Source organism: Macrotis lagotis, chromosome 2 (genome assembly GCF_037893015.1).
Source record: "Macrotis lagotis isolate mMagLag1 chromosome 2, bilby.v1.9.chrom.fasta, whole genome shotgun sequence".
NCBI lineage: Eukaryota > Metazoa > Chordata > Mammalia > Peramelemorphia > Peramelidae > Macrotis > Macrotis lagotis.
This window is the reverse complement of record NC_133659.1, coordinates 337,420,554-337,439,717: the sequence shown is the minus strand read 5'-3', so window position 1 is coordinate 337,439,717 and position 19,164 is coordinate 337,420,554. Positions and strand designations below refer to the sequence as shown.

At 43.6% G+C, this 19,164-nt stretch overlaps 1 protein-coding gene and 1 pseudogene across 5 annotated transcripts in view; both read left to right on the top strand.

Moving 5' to 3' along the window:
- The window catches only part of MOV10L1 (Mov10 like RNA helicase 1), a 72,663-nt gene extending 54,848 nt beyond the window's left edge, over positions 1 to 17,815 (top strand). For all 5 annotated transcript variants that reach the window (XM_074227226.1, XM_074227228.1, XM_074227225.1 and 2 more), the window contains 6 exons: positions 8,576 to 8,749; positions 10,790 to 10,939; positions 14,836 to 14,943; positions 16,289 to 16,426; positions 16,746 to 16,837; positions 17,436 to 17,815. In XM_074227226.1, coding sequence (XP_074083327.1) covers positions 8,576 to 8,749; positions 10,790 to 10,939; positions 14,836 to 14,943; positions 16,289 to 16,426; positions 16,746 to 16,837; positions 17,436 to 17,445 — 672 coding nt within the window. In that variant the 3' untranslated portion in view covers positions 17,446 to 17,815. The remainder of the gene's footprint in view (positions 1 to 8,575; positions 8,750 to 10,789; positions 10,940 to 14,835; positions 14,944 to 16,288; positions 16,427 to 16,745; positions 16,838 to 17,435) is intronic.
- LOC141511814 (small ribosomal subunit protein uS5 pseudogene) lies at positions 6,310 to 6,996 on the top strand (annotated as a pseudogene).
- Positions 17,816 to 19,164: the final 1,349 nt, after the last annotated feature.

Sequence of the window (19,164 nt, the reverse complement as noted above, 5' to 3'; positions counted from 1 at the left end):
AACAAGTATGGATCGATGCTCTACTGATTGTGCTCATTTTGTTCTAGCAATGAACACCAAGAAAACACAGGTGCTTCATCAACAAGCACTACACCATCCATATGTGGAACCATTGATTACAGCAAATGGAGAAGTTTTGAGTACTGTGGACAAGTTCACTTACCTTGGCAGTGTCCTTTCCAAGGAGGTGCACATTGACAGTGAGGTTGACACTTGCATTGCCAGAGTATTTGGGAGGCGCTGAAAAAAAATGTGAGAAAGAAGAGATATTAGATTGACTATCAGACAGGTCTACAGAGCCATTGTACTGACCTCATTATTAAATATATGTGAAGCCTGGACAGTCTACCAGCGCCCTGCCAAGAAATTGCATCACTTCCATTTAAAGTGTCTTAGAGGGGCGGCTAGGCTAGGTGGCGTAGTGGATAAAGCACTGGCCCTGGAGTCAGGAGTACCTGGGTTCAAATCCGGTCTCAGATACTTAATAATTACCTAGCTGTGTGGCCTTGGGCAAGCCATTTAACCCCATTTGCCTTGCAAAAAAAAAAAAACCTAAAGTGTCTTAGGAAGATTCTGAAAATCAACTGACAGGAGAAGATGCCAGACACTGAGGTTCTTTCTCAAGCTAAACTGCCAAGCATTCAAATATTGTTACAGAGAGCACAACTATGATGGACTGGGCACATCGTGTGAATGCCAAATGTATGCTTGCCAAAAAGATTCTTTTCTGGAGAACTCACTTTAGTAAGTACTCACAGAGAAGTCAGAAAAAGTGATACAGGTATATTCTAAAGGTCTTAAGAATGTTGAAATTGCTTGTGCAGCAAAGGAGACACTGGTGCAGGACTGCCAAGCTTGGCTTGGCTTCAACAGAGAGGATACTGTGTTTTATGAACAAGGCAAATATGAAGTAACCTAAAGGAGATGAGAGATGTGTTAAGTTTAGAGCACACACCCAAGATATTCACATAGACTATTTATGTCTGACCTGTGGTAGAGAATTCCAAGTTCGTATTGATCTGATCACACACAACATGGCACACTGAAACTTGTCACTATCATAGCGATATGGTTTTGGTCTTATTTGATAATAAAGGACAAGAATCACACCACCCTCCAAGAGTTTGGAACCCAGTTGGAGTGATAAGACATTCAGAACTCTATGTGGCAGATGAATGATAAGTGGTGGAAATAAGGGAACCAGTGCCATCTGCTGTTAAAATTGGCATCCCTAGATTCAGATGCAATATTTGTTTGTTTTTTTAATTCAGATTACTGACCTTAGTTTAAACAATATGAATAGTTGTTGGGTCCAGCAGAGATAGGGCACCTCTGAGGGCTTGGCTCTGGCTCCCACTTGCCCAGGGATTCTCAAAGGAGCCATACAGCCTAAAAGGGTACCGTTTTCTGTCCCTCTCAGGGCTCTACTAGGGGAATGAGGAACAAAAACTAGCCAGTATACAGCATGACCCAGGTAAGGGAGAACTATGGATTTTTTCCTACACAAGAGGAATTCCTACCACATAAGATCCACGAACATACATTAAGAGAAAACTTGATGGGGTGGCTAAGTGGTGTAGTAGGTAAAGCACCAGCCCTGGAGTCAGGAGTCCCTGGGTTCAAATCCGGTCTCAGACACTTAATAATTACCTAGCTGTGTGGCCTTGGGCAAGCCACTTAACCCCATTTGCCTTGTAAAAAAACCTAAAAAAAAAAACTTGACAAAAACAGGAGCAATAGCAGGGATAGTTGGGATAGTCTCTGAGAAGGTTGATACTAGAAAGTTTACAGGACTGTAGATTGAAGAGTCATTTTGAATTTAACCTCAGGTTTACACTGTTAGAACAATTTTCTACAGACCTAGGAGTGCTGCCCCACTAAGGCAGGGATTGAGAAACAAAAGACAAAAACTACCCCAAAGCAAGAGGTGCCACAAGGGCTTCAGTTCCAGGCTCCTCTGATGACCTATTCCCATCAGCTGTAGATACTGCTTGATACACAAGGTTGCCAGTGAGTACCCAGCCTCTCACACATCCTTCCAGAGAGGTTTGGAAAATTCTATTTAAGTACTGAAGAAGAAAAGAAAGGAGGAACAGCAAAGAGAAAGGCTTTTAAAACTCCTTTTAAAGGTTTATGGAGTTATCTGTTCCTCCCCTTCAGTGCACAATTAAGAAGATTGTTCCATCCCCTCAGAACACGAGCCCTGACTTGCCGAGCCTTGTGGCAAGCCCTGGAACAACCTTGTTTGGAAAGTTCCTGGAGACCCATCTCCTAAGCATTTGGCTGGCATGTTCGCCTAGAGCACTTCCGTGTTCTCCTACTTTCCTTTCCAGCAGGAGACCTTCTACAGTTGGTGATAGAAACCCCTTCAACAAAGTAAGGAGATTCAGCTCTAAGAAGAAATTGACTTGACATCAGTTTACACTTCTGTGTTCACTCCCACACTTGCATCTCTCCCTTTCCTCGTGATTCACTTCTTCTCGGAGACAGGATTATTTCTACCCTCTTTTTTCCCCCCTATACAGAATCTCAGAGCTGGACAAAGCCTTAGATAACTGTTAGACCAACCCTGACCTGAACAGGAATTCCCTCTGTAATATTTGGGAGTGGTTACATGTCCTCCCTCCAGAGCTTGGCAGGTGAAGAGAACATATCTCCTGAAGCCAACTCTGGCCCTCATAAGGACCAAATTATTAGGAAGATTTATTTTTATTGAAAAAAACATCTAGGGATGCCCATTAATTGGGGAATGACTGAACAAGTTATGGTATATGAATGTTATAGAGTACTGTTGTGCTATAAGAAATCATCATTCATTGGACTCCAGAGAAGTGTGGAAAAAAATTACAGGAACTGATACTGAGTGAAGAGAGCAGAACAAAGAGAACATTGAACAAATTAACAACAACATTTTGAGTCAATCAGCCTTGATGGATGCAGCTCCTTTGAGTAGTTCAGAGACCTAGGACCACTCTAGGAAACCTGTTATGGACAACATTATTCACATTCAGAGGAAGAAAAACAAAACAAAAACCTACAATCTTAACAATACAAAATCTTACAATCACTTTTTTTGTTGGCAAGGCAAAATGGGGTTAAGTGGCTTGCCCAAGGTCACACAGCTAGGTAATTATTAGGTATCTGAGGCCAGATTTGAACTCAGGTACTCCTGACTCCAGGGCCGGTGCTCTATCCACTGTGCCACTTAACTGCCCCCACTTACAATCACTTAAAAAAATTTTCTCATATGTTTTTCCTTCCTATCTCATGGTTTTCTTTCTTTTCCCTTCGTCCTAATTCTCCATACAGAAAATGACTCAACTTTAAACATGTTAAACAAAAATGTAGAAGCACAATGTTCACCAGACTATTCACCATTGAGGGGAGGAGGGCCAGGAAGGGAGGGTGGAAGGAAATTCTGTAACTTATAAATATGCATATGTTCTTTTTAATTCAGGGAAAGTTATGCCAGTTCCCTAGGTTCCCTTCAGGTCATACTTCACAGGGTGAGCAGATGCAAAGAATGGTTTTTACTCTTGATTTTGGTCATTTCAGTAAATACTCTTCTTTCCACCACTCTGAGAGGTAGACACAAGTATTATTCCTGTTTCATAACAATCTCACCATTCTCTCACTTATCTCAGGCTTCCATTCCTTTTGTAATCATTTCCATGTTCTTCTGACCAATCTAAGCATTGTTCTTGATCAAGTAAAATCTTGCCCAAGGTCACACAGCTAGGTAAGTATTAAGTGTCTGAGGCCAGATTTGAACTTGCGTCCTTCTGACTCCAGGGCCAGTGCTCTATCCACTGCCCCACTTAACTGCCCCTACTTTTCCCTATTCTTCATCTGCTGTCTTTAAAATGTTTTGTTTTGTTTTTCCCAGAGAACAGGGTAAGCCTCAGAACAGGCTAGCTTTCCTGTGAGGAATCCCAAACTCAGATGGAGTGATCACTGCCTTCCAAGATTCTCCTTGTTTCTTCCTTGATAGCCAGTACCTTTTTACTGGTCAAAATTTCCCTGTCATAACCTCTACTCTTTGAAAATGAAATTATCAGATAGTCAGGTTGAGAGTTTATTACAGCATCAAAGGACCTTATAGCAGCCATGTCCAGAATCCCAAAATGTCTGCATTAACAAGAGACGACCTCAGGGGTCTTAAGCCTTTTAGTCCAAAATATAGCTGGGGGGGGGGGGGGGGGGCTAGGTGGCGTAGTGGATAAAGCACCAACCCTGGAGTCAGGAGGACCTGGGTTTCAAATCCGATCTCAGACACTTAATAATTACCTAGCTGTGTGGCCTTGGGCAAACCACTTAACCCCGTTTGCCTTGCAAAAAAATAAATAAACAAAATATAGCTAAGGAAGAATATTCACCATCATACTATCTATTTTTCTCTTTAGTGTGGCCTTAGGCAAACCACTTAACCCCGTTTGCCTTGCAAAAAAATAAATAAGCAAACAAAATATAGCTAAGGAAGAATATTCACCATCATACTATCTATTTTTCTCTTTGTCAGTTTTGTCATCTGTTTTCTGAAGTCATCAACTTTTCCCTCCTTTTGGCCAGATGATAGGCAGTGTCTCTCCACTATCAGTCCCACTCCATTCATCCTTCTCCCATTGGCAAGTTCTTCCCTGAACTTCCATGGGAAAAAGGGTCCAGAATTCCATGGGGACACCTCTGCTCTACCTCCATATATAGTTTTTAGCTCCATCTTCTGACTGAGCTAGACGTTTACTTTCGAAATCACCTGGCTTTTCTTGAGCCCTTCCCAGCAACAATGAGGAAAACCCACTGACTCCATCGAGGGCTTCACTTTCCTACCTAGGAAAGTTTCATTCCTGGCAAGGCTTTCTCTTTGTGGAAATAACATTTGTCTCCTACATGAAGCACCAGAAGTGAATAATGGGCTAGTAGCATTTAGCTCTTCAACAGCACAGTAACAGATTTCAAACTGTTCTCATCTTAGAAACAAAGTCCTGAGATTCAGGAGAACTGAGGCTTCCAAGTCTCAGCTCAAATCTTGTCTTCCACAGGAACTTTGCTGATTACCTAGAGTTTGCCTGCACATGAGTGTTTGCAGGTTATCTCCTCCATTCGACTGAGAATTCTCCAGTTGTGCTTTTTGTCTTTTTTTTTTGGATCAGTGCTTTAACACAATGCCTGGTACCCAGTTGGTTGGTTCTTGATCATCATCAAAGACCAAAATGGCATCACTATGCTAGAGACAGATGACAGTGTGTCCATGTATGGCAGATCAGATCAAAAATGAGCTCAAAATGCTTTACCACAGTTCAGGCACAAATAGGGGTGTTTACTCTAAGCTTACTTGTCTCATGTTCCCTGTGAGCTGCTTCAATTCTCCCCTTGCTCATAGAGTCCTGTACCCTCTGATTAGGACATGCCATTCTAGGTGGTCCTGTGCCCCTGATGCACATTCACTTCTAAAGTTCTTAAGAGATAGGGTGTCTCTGCATCTCTTCTTTTGACCCCCTTGTGAACACTTGCCCTGTGAATTCTCCATAAGATAGTCTTTTTGGCATTCTAACAATATGGCCAGCCTGTCCCACTTGCTCTCTCTGACACATAGTAGGGTTTTAATAAATGTTTGTTGTCTACCTGACCATTTGTTAAGATGCACAATCCAGGTGAACTTGAAGCATCAGATTGGAATCTGTAAGGAATATTTCTAAATATGCATCTTTTGCTTTTTGGTTAAGAAGTTGCTATCATGTTGCAAGAACACTGCTGTCAAAACTAATCTTTGAATCTTTGGCCATTTCTTTTGTCTTGAGGCAGATAGTAGAGGGAGCACCAAACCTCGCACCAGGAAGACCAAAGTTCAGATCTAGAATCAGACCCTGGGTGACCCTGGGAAAGTCATTTATTAACCCTTTGTCTGGTAAAATGGAATTATAACAGCACCCATCTCCAGGCTTGTTCCAAGGTACAAATGAGGTCATTTTAGAAGCAGCCACGTGGCACAGTAGATAGAGCACTGGCCCTGGAGTCAAGAGGACCTGAATTCAAGTCTGGTCTGAGACACTAATACTTAGTAACTTAGCTGTGTGACTTCAGGCACATTCACTTTGCAAAAAGAAAAGATTCTAGACGTTATAGAGAAGCTATTCATAATTATGATGGGAGGCCCCAGAGGCCCGGGCGTTGGAGCTTGTGGTGGCTTACGCGGTGGCTTCAGCAGCGGAGGCTGAGGCAGGGGCCAGGACCATGGTCGAGGCCACGGGCGCAGCCGTGGGGCCCGGGGAGGAAAGGCCGAAGACAAGGAGTGGGTTCCTGTCACTAAGCTGGGCCACCTCATCAGGAACATGAAGATCAAGTCTTTGGAAGAGATTTATCTTTTCTCCCTTCCTATCAAGGAGTCTGAGATCATAGATTTCTTCCTGGGATCTTCATTGAAAGATGAGGTTCTGAAGATCATGCCTGTTCAGAAACAAACTAGAGCTGGACAACGTACCAGGTTCAAGGCTTTTGTGGCTATTGGTGATTACAAATGGCCATGTTGGTCTGGGTGTCAAGTGTTCCAAGGAAGTGGCCACAGCAATTCATGGTTCTATCATTCTGGCCAAACTTTCCATCGTTCCTGTGAGATGTGGCTACTGGGGGAACAAGATTGGCAAGCCTCACACAGTGCCCTGCAAGGTCACTGGGCGATGTGGATCAGTTCTGGCACGCCTAATCCCCGCCCCTAGAGGTACTGGCATTGTTTCTGCTCCTGTGCCTAAGAAGCATCTAATGATGGCTGGAATTTATGGCTGCTACACTTCTGCTAGAGGCTGTACTGCAACTCTGGGCAACTTTGCTAAAGCTACCTTTGATGCCATCTCTAAAACATACAGCTACCTAACCCCAGACCTCTGGAAGGAGACTGTGCTCACAAAGTCTCCCTATCAGGAATTCATGGATCATCTTGTGAAGACTCAGACTCGAGTGTCTGTTCAGAGGACCCAGGCAGCTGCTGTGGCAACCACATAGATTTGTTTTTATAAACAAGGAATAAATTTAGCTATGCCTGCTAGATTAAAAAAAAATATGACTCGAAAGATAGCACACCATCTGTGTGTTCTATGGCCCCATCTCTCCTTTGGGCCGGTTCGGGGCAGCCTTTTGCCTGGCAGCCCTTGAACTCTTCAAGATTCTTCTGGGGTACAAGGATGGAGTCTGAAAGAGATGAATGGAGGACTTCCGAGAGTGTTGCTTGAATCTCATCCCTGACTCTCATCAGCTTTGTCCTGGGGAAGGTCACCTTACCTCTTCTGTTTTCCTCTTCTGTGAAATGGTATTATGTGGCTCTCACACTCCTCAGAGTGGTGGAATTCAAAAAGGAACAAAGGGAAGAAATTTTTTTATTGAATCCCTCCCAAAAGAAGTTTTAAACATCATTGTAAAGAAAAATCCCCACCAAGTTGCTTCTTTGACTGCCTTCTGTGAAAAGTGCCTCAATATTATTGGAGTCACTGATCCTTTTGATCTTCCTTCTTGACGTCATATTATTCTAGTCCTGTCCTTTCCCTCCCTCATCAGGTTGGCATTCTCTGATGCATCAAAATATTTTTCTTCTTTTTTAAAAATATTTTCACTTATCACAGAAAGATAATTTTCTATCCCTTTGAACTTCCATAATTGGAAGACTACCATGTCATGAACAAAACTGGGACTTGACACTAGATGAAGAAACATAGCATGTTCTCTGCAGATCACTGGAAAATTCCCTGTGCATTCTCTCCTTGCTCCTGGCTCTTGGGCCTGACTTACGACCAGTTGCTGTTTGCATCATTGGTCACTGGGGAGGTTTAGTAAGGGGACTGGTGGTGACTTTGGCCCACCCCGATTCTATCTTAGCTGCATTCTGAATCCTGGTTTACAGCCTCCTACCAATGCAGGATGGAAGTGGTATTAGGACAGCTTAGAGTCAGCCTTTTTCTCCTCTCTTCAGACAAATGAGACAGTGCTGTCGGCACAGCTTGTACCTAGATAGAAAGGCTTCCATTCTTATTTAGATCAAATACTCAGCCGAGTGAGGCTAGTCTGTAGGTTTTGTTTATCCTTATGTGGCCTCCTAATTCAGAAAGTTTGAGAACATCATTTGTTAATATCTACTCCCTGGGGAAGAATCTCCAAGCACAAAGGAATCTCATGAGACCATCTCTTCCTATCCCTGCAGCCTTTGTGTGATGGGGCACCCTGCCTCCTGAAGCTGCCAGGCTCTTTTGCCAGGCTCAGATCATTAAGCCAAGTCTCCCTCTTGGTTTCCATCCCTTGCACTTGCTTCTGCATTCTCATATGAAGCAGAGTGAGGCTGTTGTTACGTTGCTGGGTCTTTGGTTGTGTAATCTGCATATTGAAATATGTAAAATTGAAAATAGCACTGTGTTTAACAGATTACATCATTAAGATGGTTTAAAAGTAGAACCTTTTTACACAAAGATTTTATTAAAAGGAAGTTTGAACTTCAAACTGCTTTTTTCTCCTTTTCAGAAAACTTCTGAGTGTATAGATCTACAGAGTGCAACTTTACTAAAGTTTTATGTTGTGGTCTCTTTTTTTTAAACAGGTTACAAAGCTTGTGAAGAACTACAGGTCACATTCTGCATTGCTTTCATTGCCTTCTAAACTGTTTTACTATAAAGAACTGGAATTCTGTGCTGATACTGAAGTGGTCAACTCCTTGTTGGGATGGGAAAAATTACCCACGAAAGGCTTCCCTCTGATTTTCCATGGTGTGAGGGTAGGTTTTTTTGGGTTTGGTTTGGTTTGGTCTTTTTTAGGTTTTTTGCAAGGCAGTGGGGTTTAAGTGGCTTGCCCAAGGCCATACAGCTAGGTAATTATTAAATGTATGAAGTTGGATTGGAACTTGGGTCCTCCTGATTCCAGGGCTTGTTTGTGCTCTATCTACTGCACCACCTAGCCACCCCCCAAGGGTAGGTTTAAAAAAAAATTCTGAACCTCCAGTGAGAATAACTGGGACCATGCATTGTTGCAATGTCTTTATGAGTCTAGATGGCACCATGTGTGATGACCTTCAGTTAAACAAAATTTACTTCAATAAATGTGTTAAATTCATTGTATGTGGGGTGGCGTAGTAGTGTAGTGGATAAAGCACTGGCCTTGGAGTCAGGAGTACCTGGGTTCAAATCTGGTCTCAGACACTTAATAATTACCTAGCTGTGTGGCCTTGGGCAAGCCACTTAACCCCATTTGCGTTGAAAAAAAAATCCATTGCATATGCATGGCCAGATATGTATCTGCTGTGATTTGTCCAACCCTGTAGCAGGTACAGACTTTGGGATCCAAAGCCAGCTCTCCTGCAAAACACCAGTTGGGGTGACTATGATAGGGGTGGCCATCAGTTGTGGTCCAACAGAGGATCAGTGATCACCCCCCTTTCTCTCCACGAATGTTGTAGAGGAATTTGCTATGTGGAATTCATGACCTCCAAGACTCTTTCTGACTTAAGATGAGACAAAACTAGGTTCAACTTTTTATCATTTACTAAGCATTTGCTGTGGACACAGGGTACTAGGTACAGTGGATAGAAAGACAAATTGAAAAAAATAATCCCTACCCTCAGAGAATTTCTATTATACTCAAGAAATAAAACATGTCAACAGGTTAAGAGCCTTTATGGTAATTTGAGAAGAGAAGAAGTATTAGTAACTGAGGGGATCAGGAAATGCCACTTGTTCTTAAACTGTAGATAGGGAGACCAAGGCTGAGAAGTTTTGACTTGTTTAACATCATATAGCTGGCAAGGCCAAGTGTGGACCAAAGCAGGGATCCTGAGGGATAGTGGCAAGGAAGGGGAGCGTTCCAAGCCTGAGAAAAGCTTGGACAGAGAAGCTCTCAGAAGCAGCTGTTGTGCAGAAGATCCCCACCATCTTCACCACTCCCTGCCCCTGAAGGGGCAAGTAAATCAGCCTCCTGAAGGAGGTTGCATAGTCTACCTCCCTCTACTATAATAGCTTACCTCAGACATGGTAGACTAGCCCAGCATCTTGAGCCTAAGAGCCCTGGTGAAAACAGTGCCCCTAATATTTGCTTCTAGCTCAACCCTTGGGAGTCATCAATGAGAGAAAAATTTTGGTCTAGAAAGGGCCCACCAACTCCACTCACTCAAAACTGTCCTCAGTTCAGATTCCTCCTTCCCCAAAGTTCAGACTCATTAGTAACTTTCATAGTCACAGTCCACAAGGCTCAGCATCTCTTCTTGCTCTGAGTCTACCCACTGCAGTAGATAATAGCTGTGAGGGTTGGATACCTGGGATTAGATTGTCAGTGCTGAAGCCATTGGAGTAAATATCATCACCAAATAGAGTGGAAAAAATGGAATATGACTCTGGACAGAATCATAGGTTAGGGCAGGCTCAGAATGGTAAAAGTCGAGGAGTGATAAAGCAGAAGCAGTATGGAAAACAATTGCTTTGGCTGCCATGACAGTTATATTCTAGAGACATTTTGGACCCACTGCCCTGGGGCTTATTATTAGCACCAAGAAGACCCTGACTTGGTGAATGCTCACATCTCCACAGACTCTTCAAGGATGCAAGGGGCATGCTTCAGCCAGGAGACCCCACTTCAAGTTTTTGGAACCATGCAGACCCTTTTTGAATCACCCATTATGATTTCTCAGATTAATAAAACATTGAATATTTTTCTAAACTAGTGTTTGACTCATCACTTCTCTAAAGATCCTGTAGAAAGATATTTCAAAGCATTGATCACATCCTTCATGTCTGTTCTAGCTTTCCACTCTTCTCTTTTAATTTAGGGCAATGAAACACGTGAAGGAAGAAGTCCATCATGGTTCAACCCAGCTGAAGCAGTTCAAGTGATGCGCTATTGCTGCCTCCTTACAAAACACATCTCCAGCGTCGTCTCAATGATGGATATTGGTGTGATCACTCCCTACAGGAAGCAGGTATGAGCTACCTTTCTGGGGCACCTGAATCTTAAGAAGATCAAGTATGAGAGCAACTCTAAAAGCCCTTGCCCTAAGTCTCCTTCACTTCAGTCCAATAAGAAATAAGCCTTCTGCCCTTGGTATTGCTGTCATGCTTTCTCCAGGGTCCCACCTGAATGAATGGTCATCTCCTCTCAAATCTGTTTGTCCTATACCACTGACTTCTTCAGTCCTTTGCTCCATATTAGCCATATGTAGGGATGGTTACACATTAGATCTTGCCATGACTCACAAGTTGTTCCATTTCTCTAATGAGAACAAAACACTGCATGACTCTACCTTCCTATCATTCTGCCTAAGCTTCCCTCTCATTGAGACCTTTAGTCCCTGTCTCCTCAGGACCTTCTCAGTATTACCCTTGTTGTGTCTGCCCTCTCCTCCCTTTTCAGCCATTTCAGCTCTGTATTGACTTCTGCTCTTGGATCCTTTGTCCCCTTGTCTATTTTGCCTAACCTCAGCCTCAGATCATTCCTACCACCCACCTCCTCTGGCCCTATACATATGCTGCTGAACACAAAGCCAGGGAGCTCCTCCAACTGTGCTGATTGATATGTCACAGATTCATGTTGTCTAGCTTCATCCTCTTATTTCTTAATTTATCCCCTGCCTCCATCCTCAGGAGGCTTTCCAGATCTTTTCTTTCCTTCCTAAAGTCCACCATGCCTTCCCTCTCTCAGCTAAGAACCTTATCTCTTTAAAAAACAAAATTCAGACCATGTGCTGTAAGCTGCTTCTTCATTTCTTCATTCCCAAACTTGTACAATCTCTTACTCTCTCTCCTTTCCCTCAGTATCTGACAAAGACAGGGCCCTTCTTCTTTCCAAAGCCAGCTTCACTACATAGGGACTTGAGCTCAACCACCTCTCATTTTCTCCAACAGATTGGTTATATATTCAGTCATTTCCCCCCCTTTTTAATCTTCATGTTCTCACTGTCAACTTGTTCCTTCCCTGTTGCCTTTAGTTATTGACGTTGTTCAGTTGTGTCTGAGTCTTCATTACTCTATTTGGGTTTTCATGGCAAAGATAGTGGCTTGCCATTTTCTCCTTCAGCTCATTTATAAATAAGGAAACTGAGTCCAAAGGGGTTAAGTGACTTTCCCAGGGTCACATAGGCCGAGGCCAGACTTTAGGCTTAGATCTCCCTGATTCCAGACCTAGTGCTTTATCCTGCTTCACATAATTTCCCTCGGACAAGTTTTACATCTTCATCCTCCTTAAAAAACTTTTGTTAAGATGCCTGCCGTCCCCTCAGATCCCTGTCTTCTGTCTCTCTTCCCCTTCTTAGCCAATCATTTCAGAAAAAGTTGCCTCCTCTTCCTCTCAAATCTGCCTTCGGACCCCTTCTCTCTCTGTTGAAGCTGCTCTCATCAAACTTCCAACTATTTCTTAATTGTTCATTCTGACAGTCCTTTCAGTTATCCTCCTTAGCCTTCCTACTACATTTGACCATTGACTGCCCTCCCTTCCTGGGCCTTTTTGGCTCTCTCAGTTTCCCTGATACTACTTTCTCCTGAGAGCTATTTGTCTCTTTTGATGACTAATTAGCCACATTGTGCCTTCTAACTGATTGTGCTCCCCAAGTTTTTAAGGCTGAGGCTGATGTCAACCTACTTGCCCCCAGGATTTGTTTATTGATTCTGTAGAGTTGGCCTAGAGGTCTTTGCATTTCACTTAGGCCAACTCTTGATCCCTAGAAGTCGGGTCTTTTCTGGGGTCTTCTTAAATTGTATCAGGAAGACTGCTGCTTTTCCCCATGTTTATTTTTGCTGCTATAAGAAGCTATTTTGGGATTTTTTTTTTGGTAGAGAAAATTTGAAGAGCTGAAAATTTTCTAAACTATTCTGCCATTTTCCCAAAATCCTCTTGTCCCCACTTGTTTTTTGAGCTCCAAATTCATCTCTAAATGCTTTCAAGAAATCACCCTGTCACTCACTCTAGCATTTCAAGCTCATCCTTGACCTTGTCACAGATGGGAGGTTTGGATTTGTAAAATTGTGTTGGTTTACCAGAGTGAAGATAGAGAAAGGTGTAGAGTCTAGCTGGTGAAGGGGCTGTGATGGGAAGACAGGATGGAGAGAGAGTATGGAATTATGGTGAGGGCAAAGAATGGCCATAGGGGTCATAATGTAGAGGGGAAAGGTGCAATGAAAAGACTGTCTTCAGATAAAAGAATTTCAGACTGTGTGGTATAGAAATCACACCTTTTTGAGTATTATTGACAAGTTTAAGTCTCTTTGCCTAGGTGTAAGTTAAAGAAATTGTGCGTATTGAGGAACTGAGAAGTGAGATACAAAAACTCACTGAAGAAATGTCTTAACGATTAGAATGGGCAAGTGGAAGTTAATCTAATTACTCCATGAGAAATCAAGAAGCAATAAAACATAATGGAAAAAATAGAATAAAATGCGAAGTATCTCAATGGAAGAACAACTGATGTGGAAAATAAATTGAGGAGAGATCATTTTAGAATTATTGGACTACCTGAAAGTCATGATCAAAAGAAGAGCCTAGACAGGTATCCTAGAACCAGAGGGTAAATAAAAATTGAGACACAACCAATTAACCCCTGAGACTCCCAAAATAAAAATAAAATATTATATAGGCAAAGCCCCGATTTTCAGCTCGTCAGGAAGAGACAATTCAGATTTTGGGTGCTACAGTCAAGGTCACATGAGATTCACCAGCTTCCAAAGGAAAGATCAGAGGTCTTGGAATGTAATAGTCTGGAAGGCAAAGAAGCTATCCAGCACGATGGAGAATCATCTTCCAGAGGAGAAAATTATCGCACAAAAGAAGTGTAAAGAAAGAGCTTTTACAGTGCAGGGGGAAACGATGAGGTGCAAAGCAATACTTGAACCTTAACTCTCATTGGAATTGACTCAAAGAGGAAAAGCCGTATATGGCACCTTCACAAAAATTGACCATGTATATTAAAAGTATTTTTAAAAACCTCACAAGAAATGTAGAAAGGCAGAATTATTAAATGGATCCTTTTCAGACCATCATGCAATAAGAATTGCATTCAGTAAAAGACTCTGAGAACAGGTTAAAAATAATTGATAATAAAATAATCCTAAAGAATGAGTAAATCAAGGGGCAGCTAGGTGGTGTAGTGGATAAAGCACCGGCCCTGGAGTCAGGAGTACCTGGGTTCAAATCCGATCTCAGACACTTATTACCTAGCTGTGTGGCCTTGGGCAAGCCACTTAACTCTATTTGCTTTGCAAAACCCTAAAAAAAATGAGTAAATCAAAGAACAAATTTTTAAAAATTACGAGACTCCAAACCAATTTATGGGATGTAGCACAAGCAATACTTAGGGAGAAAGTTATCTCTAAGTTCTATGTCAATGAACATAGAAAATTGGTCAATGAATTGGGCATTGCAATTTTTAAAAATCTAGAAGGAAGCGAATTAAAAATCTTTGACATAACATAACACCTAATTGGGAATCTTAAAAACCAAAAAAGACATTTAAAAAACAAAACCATTGAACTAATAAATAAAACTCAAAGCTTTTTTTTTGAGGGACACTGACAAACTATTGATAAGTTTGAGTTTAAAAACAACCAAATTACCTGTATCAAAAATGAAAAGGGTGAATTTACCACCAATGAAGAGGAAATTAAAGCAATTAATAGTTATTTTGCCCAGTTATATGCTAATAAGTACCCTTAACAATTCAAGCAAAATAGATGTATTGACCTAAGGTTTAAGTATATGAACAAGCTGAGGATGTTGCTTCTACAAAAAGGAAACATGTTGAAGTCCAGGAGTGGTCTATTCTGGCGACAGCCATTAGGCCAGGTGGACATGCTCTCATGCTTTCCTGGTTTTGTTCCTGTTTTTAAGGTGGAGAAAATCAGAGTTCTTTTGCGCAATGTTGATCTGATGGATATAAAGGTTGGATCTGTGGAGGAGTTTCAAGGACAAGAATACTTGGTCATCATCATCTCAACCGTAGGTATTACTGTAGTGCAAGGGCAAATAACTGGACTTGGAAACCAGCTCATTTCCAGTGTTCCTTTACCTAATTCTTCAGCACATTTCAGTTTGTTTTGTTCCTGGTTTTTGCAAGGCCATGGGGTTAAGTAACTTGCCCAAGGTCACACAGCTAAGCATTGAGATACATTGAAGTTTTAACAACAAACATGCTGATCTCGACTTGGGGGGGGGGGGGGGGCGGGAATGAGAGCTTCTGAAATTGTGCCCGAGTTGTGGAATGAGGCAGTGGGCATCTCCATTGCCAAGCCACGATGTACACCCAAGAAGAATAAACAACAGCTAGAGGGGAATCTCAAACATGACAGAAGAAAAGGAAAGGTGGCAGGGAAAGTACAAAAAGGACAGAGAATAGAGAAAGAGACAAGGCACTGACGGCAGCAGGAAAGAGCTGCTGAGCTTCTGGGCAGCCTTGATAAAGGGGAGCAGGGGCCACCTTGGGAAGATCCAGAAATAATGGAAGCTGCAGAAAGCACCTCAAAGTATCAGAAATGGAGTCAAAGAAAGATGCTCAAAATAGAGTTAAATCCTGATTGCCATAATCTTCCTTGCCAGAAAAATCTCAGGCAGGACTAGCCATTTCCACAATTGGAAAACACAAAGACTAGATATTGAGAAGTGTTGAGGAAGGGGGTGAGGTTTAATCTCTCCGTTGATCAGATAAATAGGAGCTTCTGGCCACAAGGACCAGGCCCACGGGGCTAGGAATAGGTTTCAGCAGGTACTAACTACCCCCACTTACTCCTCACCCTTTAGAGAGTACAGTTGGCTTTGCCTTGAGAATCAGACCACCATCACATACTCCAAAATGGCTCTCCCAGGCAGCATTATATCGAGTGTGTGTGAGGGAGAGTGAAAGAGCCCTGGGCATGGTGTCAGGAGACAGGATCAGATCCCAAGTCCCATTTTGTCCTAGGCCTAGCTGCAGGCAGATGGTTTACAAATCTTGAGTCAAATAAGGATGAATCTTGGGGGAGTTCTCCTTGGGACAGGCCTGGCTGAGACCTCCTCTGCTGTCACCAAGGGAAATTGGGCAAGCAGGTGCCTACCTCTTGTGTGTGGGGCCTTTGTCCTTGATTCAAAGGCTGCCTCAGGGCAGTGTGAGCTCTGTCACCCCATAGGTTCATTGTGATCAGTGGTTTCTTCTGGTTGCACTTTAGAGCTCAGTTTAACCATTTTCCTCCATGGCAGTATGAACAGTGTCTGGTAGGGAGGTTGTTGCCCTCATCTTTGTACTGACTATCGTGATGGTCTCTGACCTTCATCTCTCTCTTTATCTTCCCAATCCGGGCTTGGATTTTAGGTACGGTCAAATGAAGACAAGTTTGAGGATGACAGATTTTTTTTGGGCTTCTTGGCCAACTCCAAAAGATTTAACGTGGCCATCACCAGACCCAAGGCCTTGTTGATTGTGCTAGGCAACCCTCACGTTCTTGTCAAGGTGAGCTTCCAAAGTTTCTGCAGCTGATTTGGGTCAAGGAGGGGAAGGGGAAGGTGAACGTGACGGTGACAGGTGTGCCTTGGTCGAATCCCATCGTACTTGGGGGATACAGATTCACTTGCTGAGCTCTTGGATCAGACAGAGCTGTTGTGTTGTGTTGTGCCCATGTAAAACCACGGGGAGTCTCAGTTTTGTTGATTAATGTTGGGTAATTTGCACTCAAGATTTTTAATTACATGAATTGTAGGAGCCTCTGCTCAACTTTGCAATCACAGAGTTCTTTGAACAGATGTTCTTTGTTTTTCTAAATTTACAACAGGATCCCTGTTTCAGTGCTTTGCTTGAATACAGTTTAAGCAATGGAGCCTACGTAGGCTGTGATTTGCCTCCTGAACTACAGTCCCTACAAGGGTGAGCACTAATTTTCCAGTTTTAAGAGTTCTGGAACTGGGGAGGGGGGCAACTTAGGTGGCGCAGTGGATAAAACAGCAGCCCTAGAGTCAGGAGGACCCAAGGTTCCAATCCAACCTGACACTTGAAACTTGGTAGCTGTGTAACTCTGAGCAAGTCACTTAACCCTGATCACCTCCCCTCCTCAAAAAAAAGTTTGAGAAAACAAGTTTCCATGAATGACCAGCACACAGAATCTCCTCCTGAAGCCAGTTTCTCCTCTTGAGTAGATGTACCCCTCATCCTCTTGAGCCCCTACATTCCACAGGATGTCCCTCCGTTCACCCCACCCCTCGAAGAACCAGACACAAGCTTGCTGTTGGGTCTGATTCTCTGCTAAGGCTTATTCAGTTCTTGCGAGCTTGGGGAAACCTTGAGCCTCCTCACAAGCAGTGCTAAGAGGCACAGGGGAAGGAAAGGAGGAAAGAAGGCCCTAAGTGACCGGTGCAAGGCAGCAGGAAATTCAGGTGCCTTCTCACTTGTTCTTGGGGGGGACATCTGTTCCTTTCTGAGAATACTGAGCGTTTCCTTTTTCCCTTTTCTCCTGTGGCCCCTTCAGTCAGGACTAGAGCCAAGATGAGCCTGTGCACGTTTTCTCCACTGTTGCTGGGCCTGGGAGCTCCAGTACAAGACGAATCATGAGTGTCTCTGCTGGCAAAAACAGCAGACCTGCCCATGCCTGCTGCTGCCCTTAACCCGGTTTGTTTCTGCTTCCCTTTGCTGCCCACCTACTCACCAGTGCTCAGGCTTTTGGCTGGCACTTCAGCCACTGCTTAAAGGAGCTGGGGTGTGGGCAGCCCAAGGAGCTTGTCTCCTGCCCTGACTGCCATTGGGACGTGTCCTGTCAGAAATGAGCCTTGGAGCTGCTGCTCTGAAATGCGTGCTGTCAGAATGTGTTGTTTTGGGCCTTGACAAATAAACATAATCATAGGAGGCTCGTGCATTCTGTCTTATTTTCTGCTGCCTTCAGAGGGAGAACCCTCCCCCTCCCCTTACCATCAGGTCAGGAGAGGGTCTGAGGCTCACAAGACAATGCAGAGCACTGGGCCTAGCAGAGGGAGACCCAAGTTCAAATGTGGCCTTAGGGTCCCTGGGCGAGTTTCTTCTCTGCTCTAAAATGAGGATGGTGATGATGACAGGACCTACCTCCCAGGGTGATGTAAGCTTGAAAGAAGAGATTTGTAAAGTGTTTAGCACAGGAGCAGGTGCTTGGGTGTGAGAAGTGACCCTGGAGGGGGTTGGTGGAGTGAATTGTAGCAGTCACTAGATGGAGCCCTGGGCCCAATGTCAGCAGGCATCATCACTCATGAGCTGAGTGACCCTGGCTAGCTCAGGGAGGTACTCTGCCTCAGTTTCCCCATTGGTAAAATGAGAATGGCAGGAGCTGCTGGCTGAAAGGGTTTTGGTGAGGAGTCAATGAGCTAGTTAAAAAGGGTCCTGCAAGCCTAGAAGTACTGGAACTGGTAGAGTAACCTCATCTTACATGTGGGCAATGGGAGAAAGCACCATGCTTACCGAATCAGAAAAAAAGCGACATGCCTGGGGCAGGACGCCTTGTCTGATAAGGCTTGCCAGGAACACTGGAGGGGAGTTTCACAAATTGAGTAGCAGTTTAACGTGTATTCCGTGTGGGCAAAGCCCATATCCTTCATTGGACCCTTACAACCACCCAAAGGGGTAGGTGCTGTTATGATCCCCATTTTACAGATGAGACACTAGGAAGAGGTAAAGTGACTTGCCTAGGGTCACACAACTAGGAAATATCTGAGGCCAGATTGGAACTCTGGCCTTCCTGATCCAAGCCCAAGGTTCTGTCCCCTGTATTTCTGAGCTGCCTGTGGGTTAGAGGCTCAGCTTGCATCACCTGCCACCCTAAATCCAGAAAAGCTTAGTGCCAAGAGAAAGAAGGGCACCTTGGGAGGCACCACAAGGGCAGTAGATCCCAAAGATGACAGACAAGAGCACTGACCACTTGGAGTGAGATGCCCTGCTCAGACCTGAGTTGCTCTGTAACTAACCCTAGGGAAGTCTCTTGATCTTTCTGGACCTCAGAAACCCATCTGTAAAATGAGGACAGTAAAGGCACCTCCCTGGGGTAACGAACTGAAGTGCCCCACTAGGGCATCTTGATGTGAAACTTGCTGAACAGAAGTAATGAGTTAAAGGGAGCAGATGATGGGGGGGGGGGGGGGTTGCCTCACATGGAGAGACTTAGGTCTAGAATCCCTCCTGGGTGGTGAAAGGTTGTGAACAGCTCGTGGTTAGTACTAAGAAATACAACCCCCCCA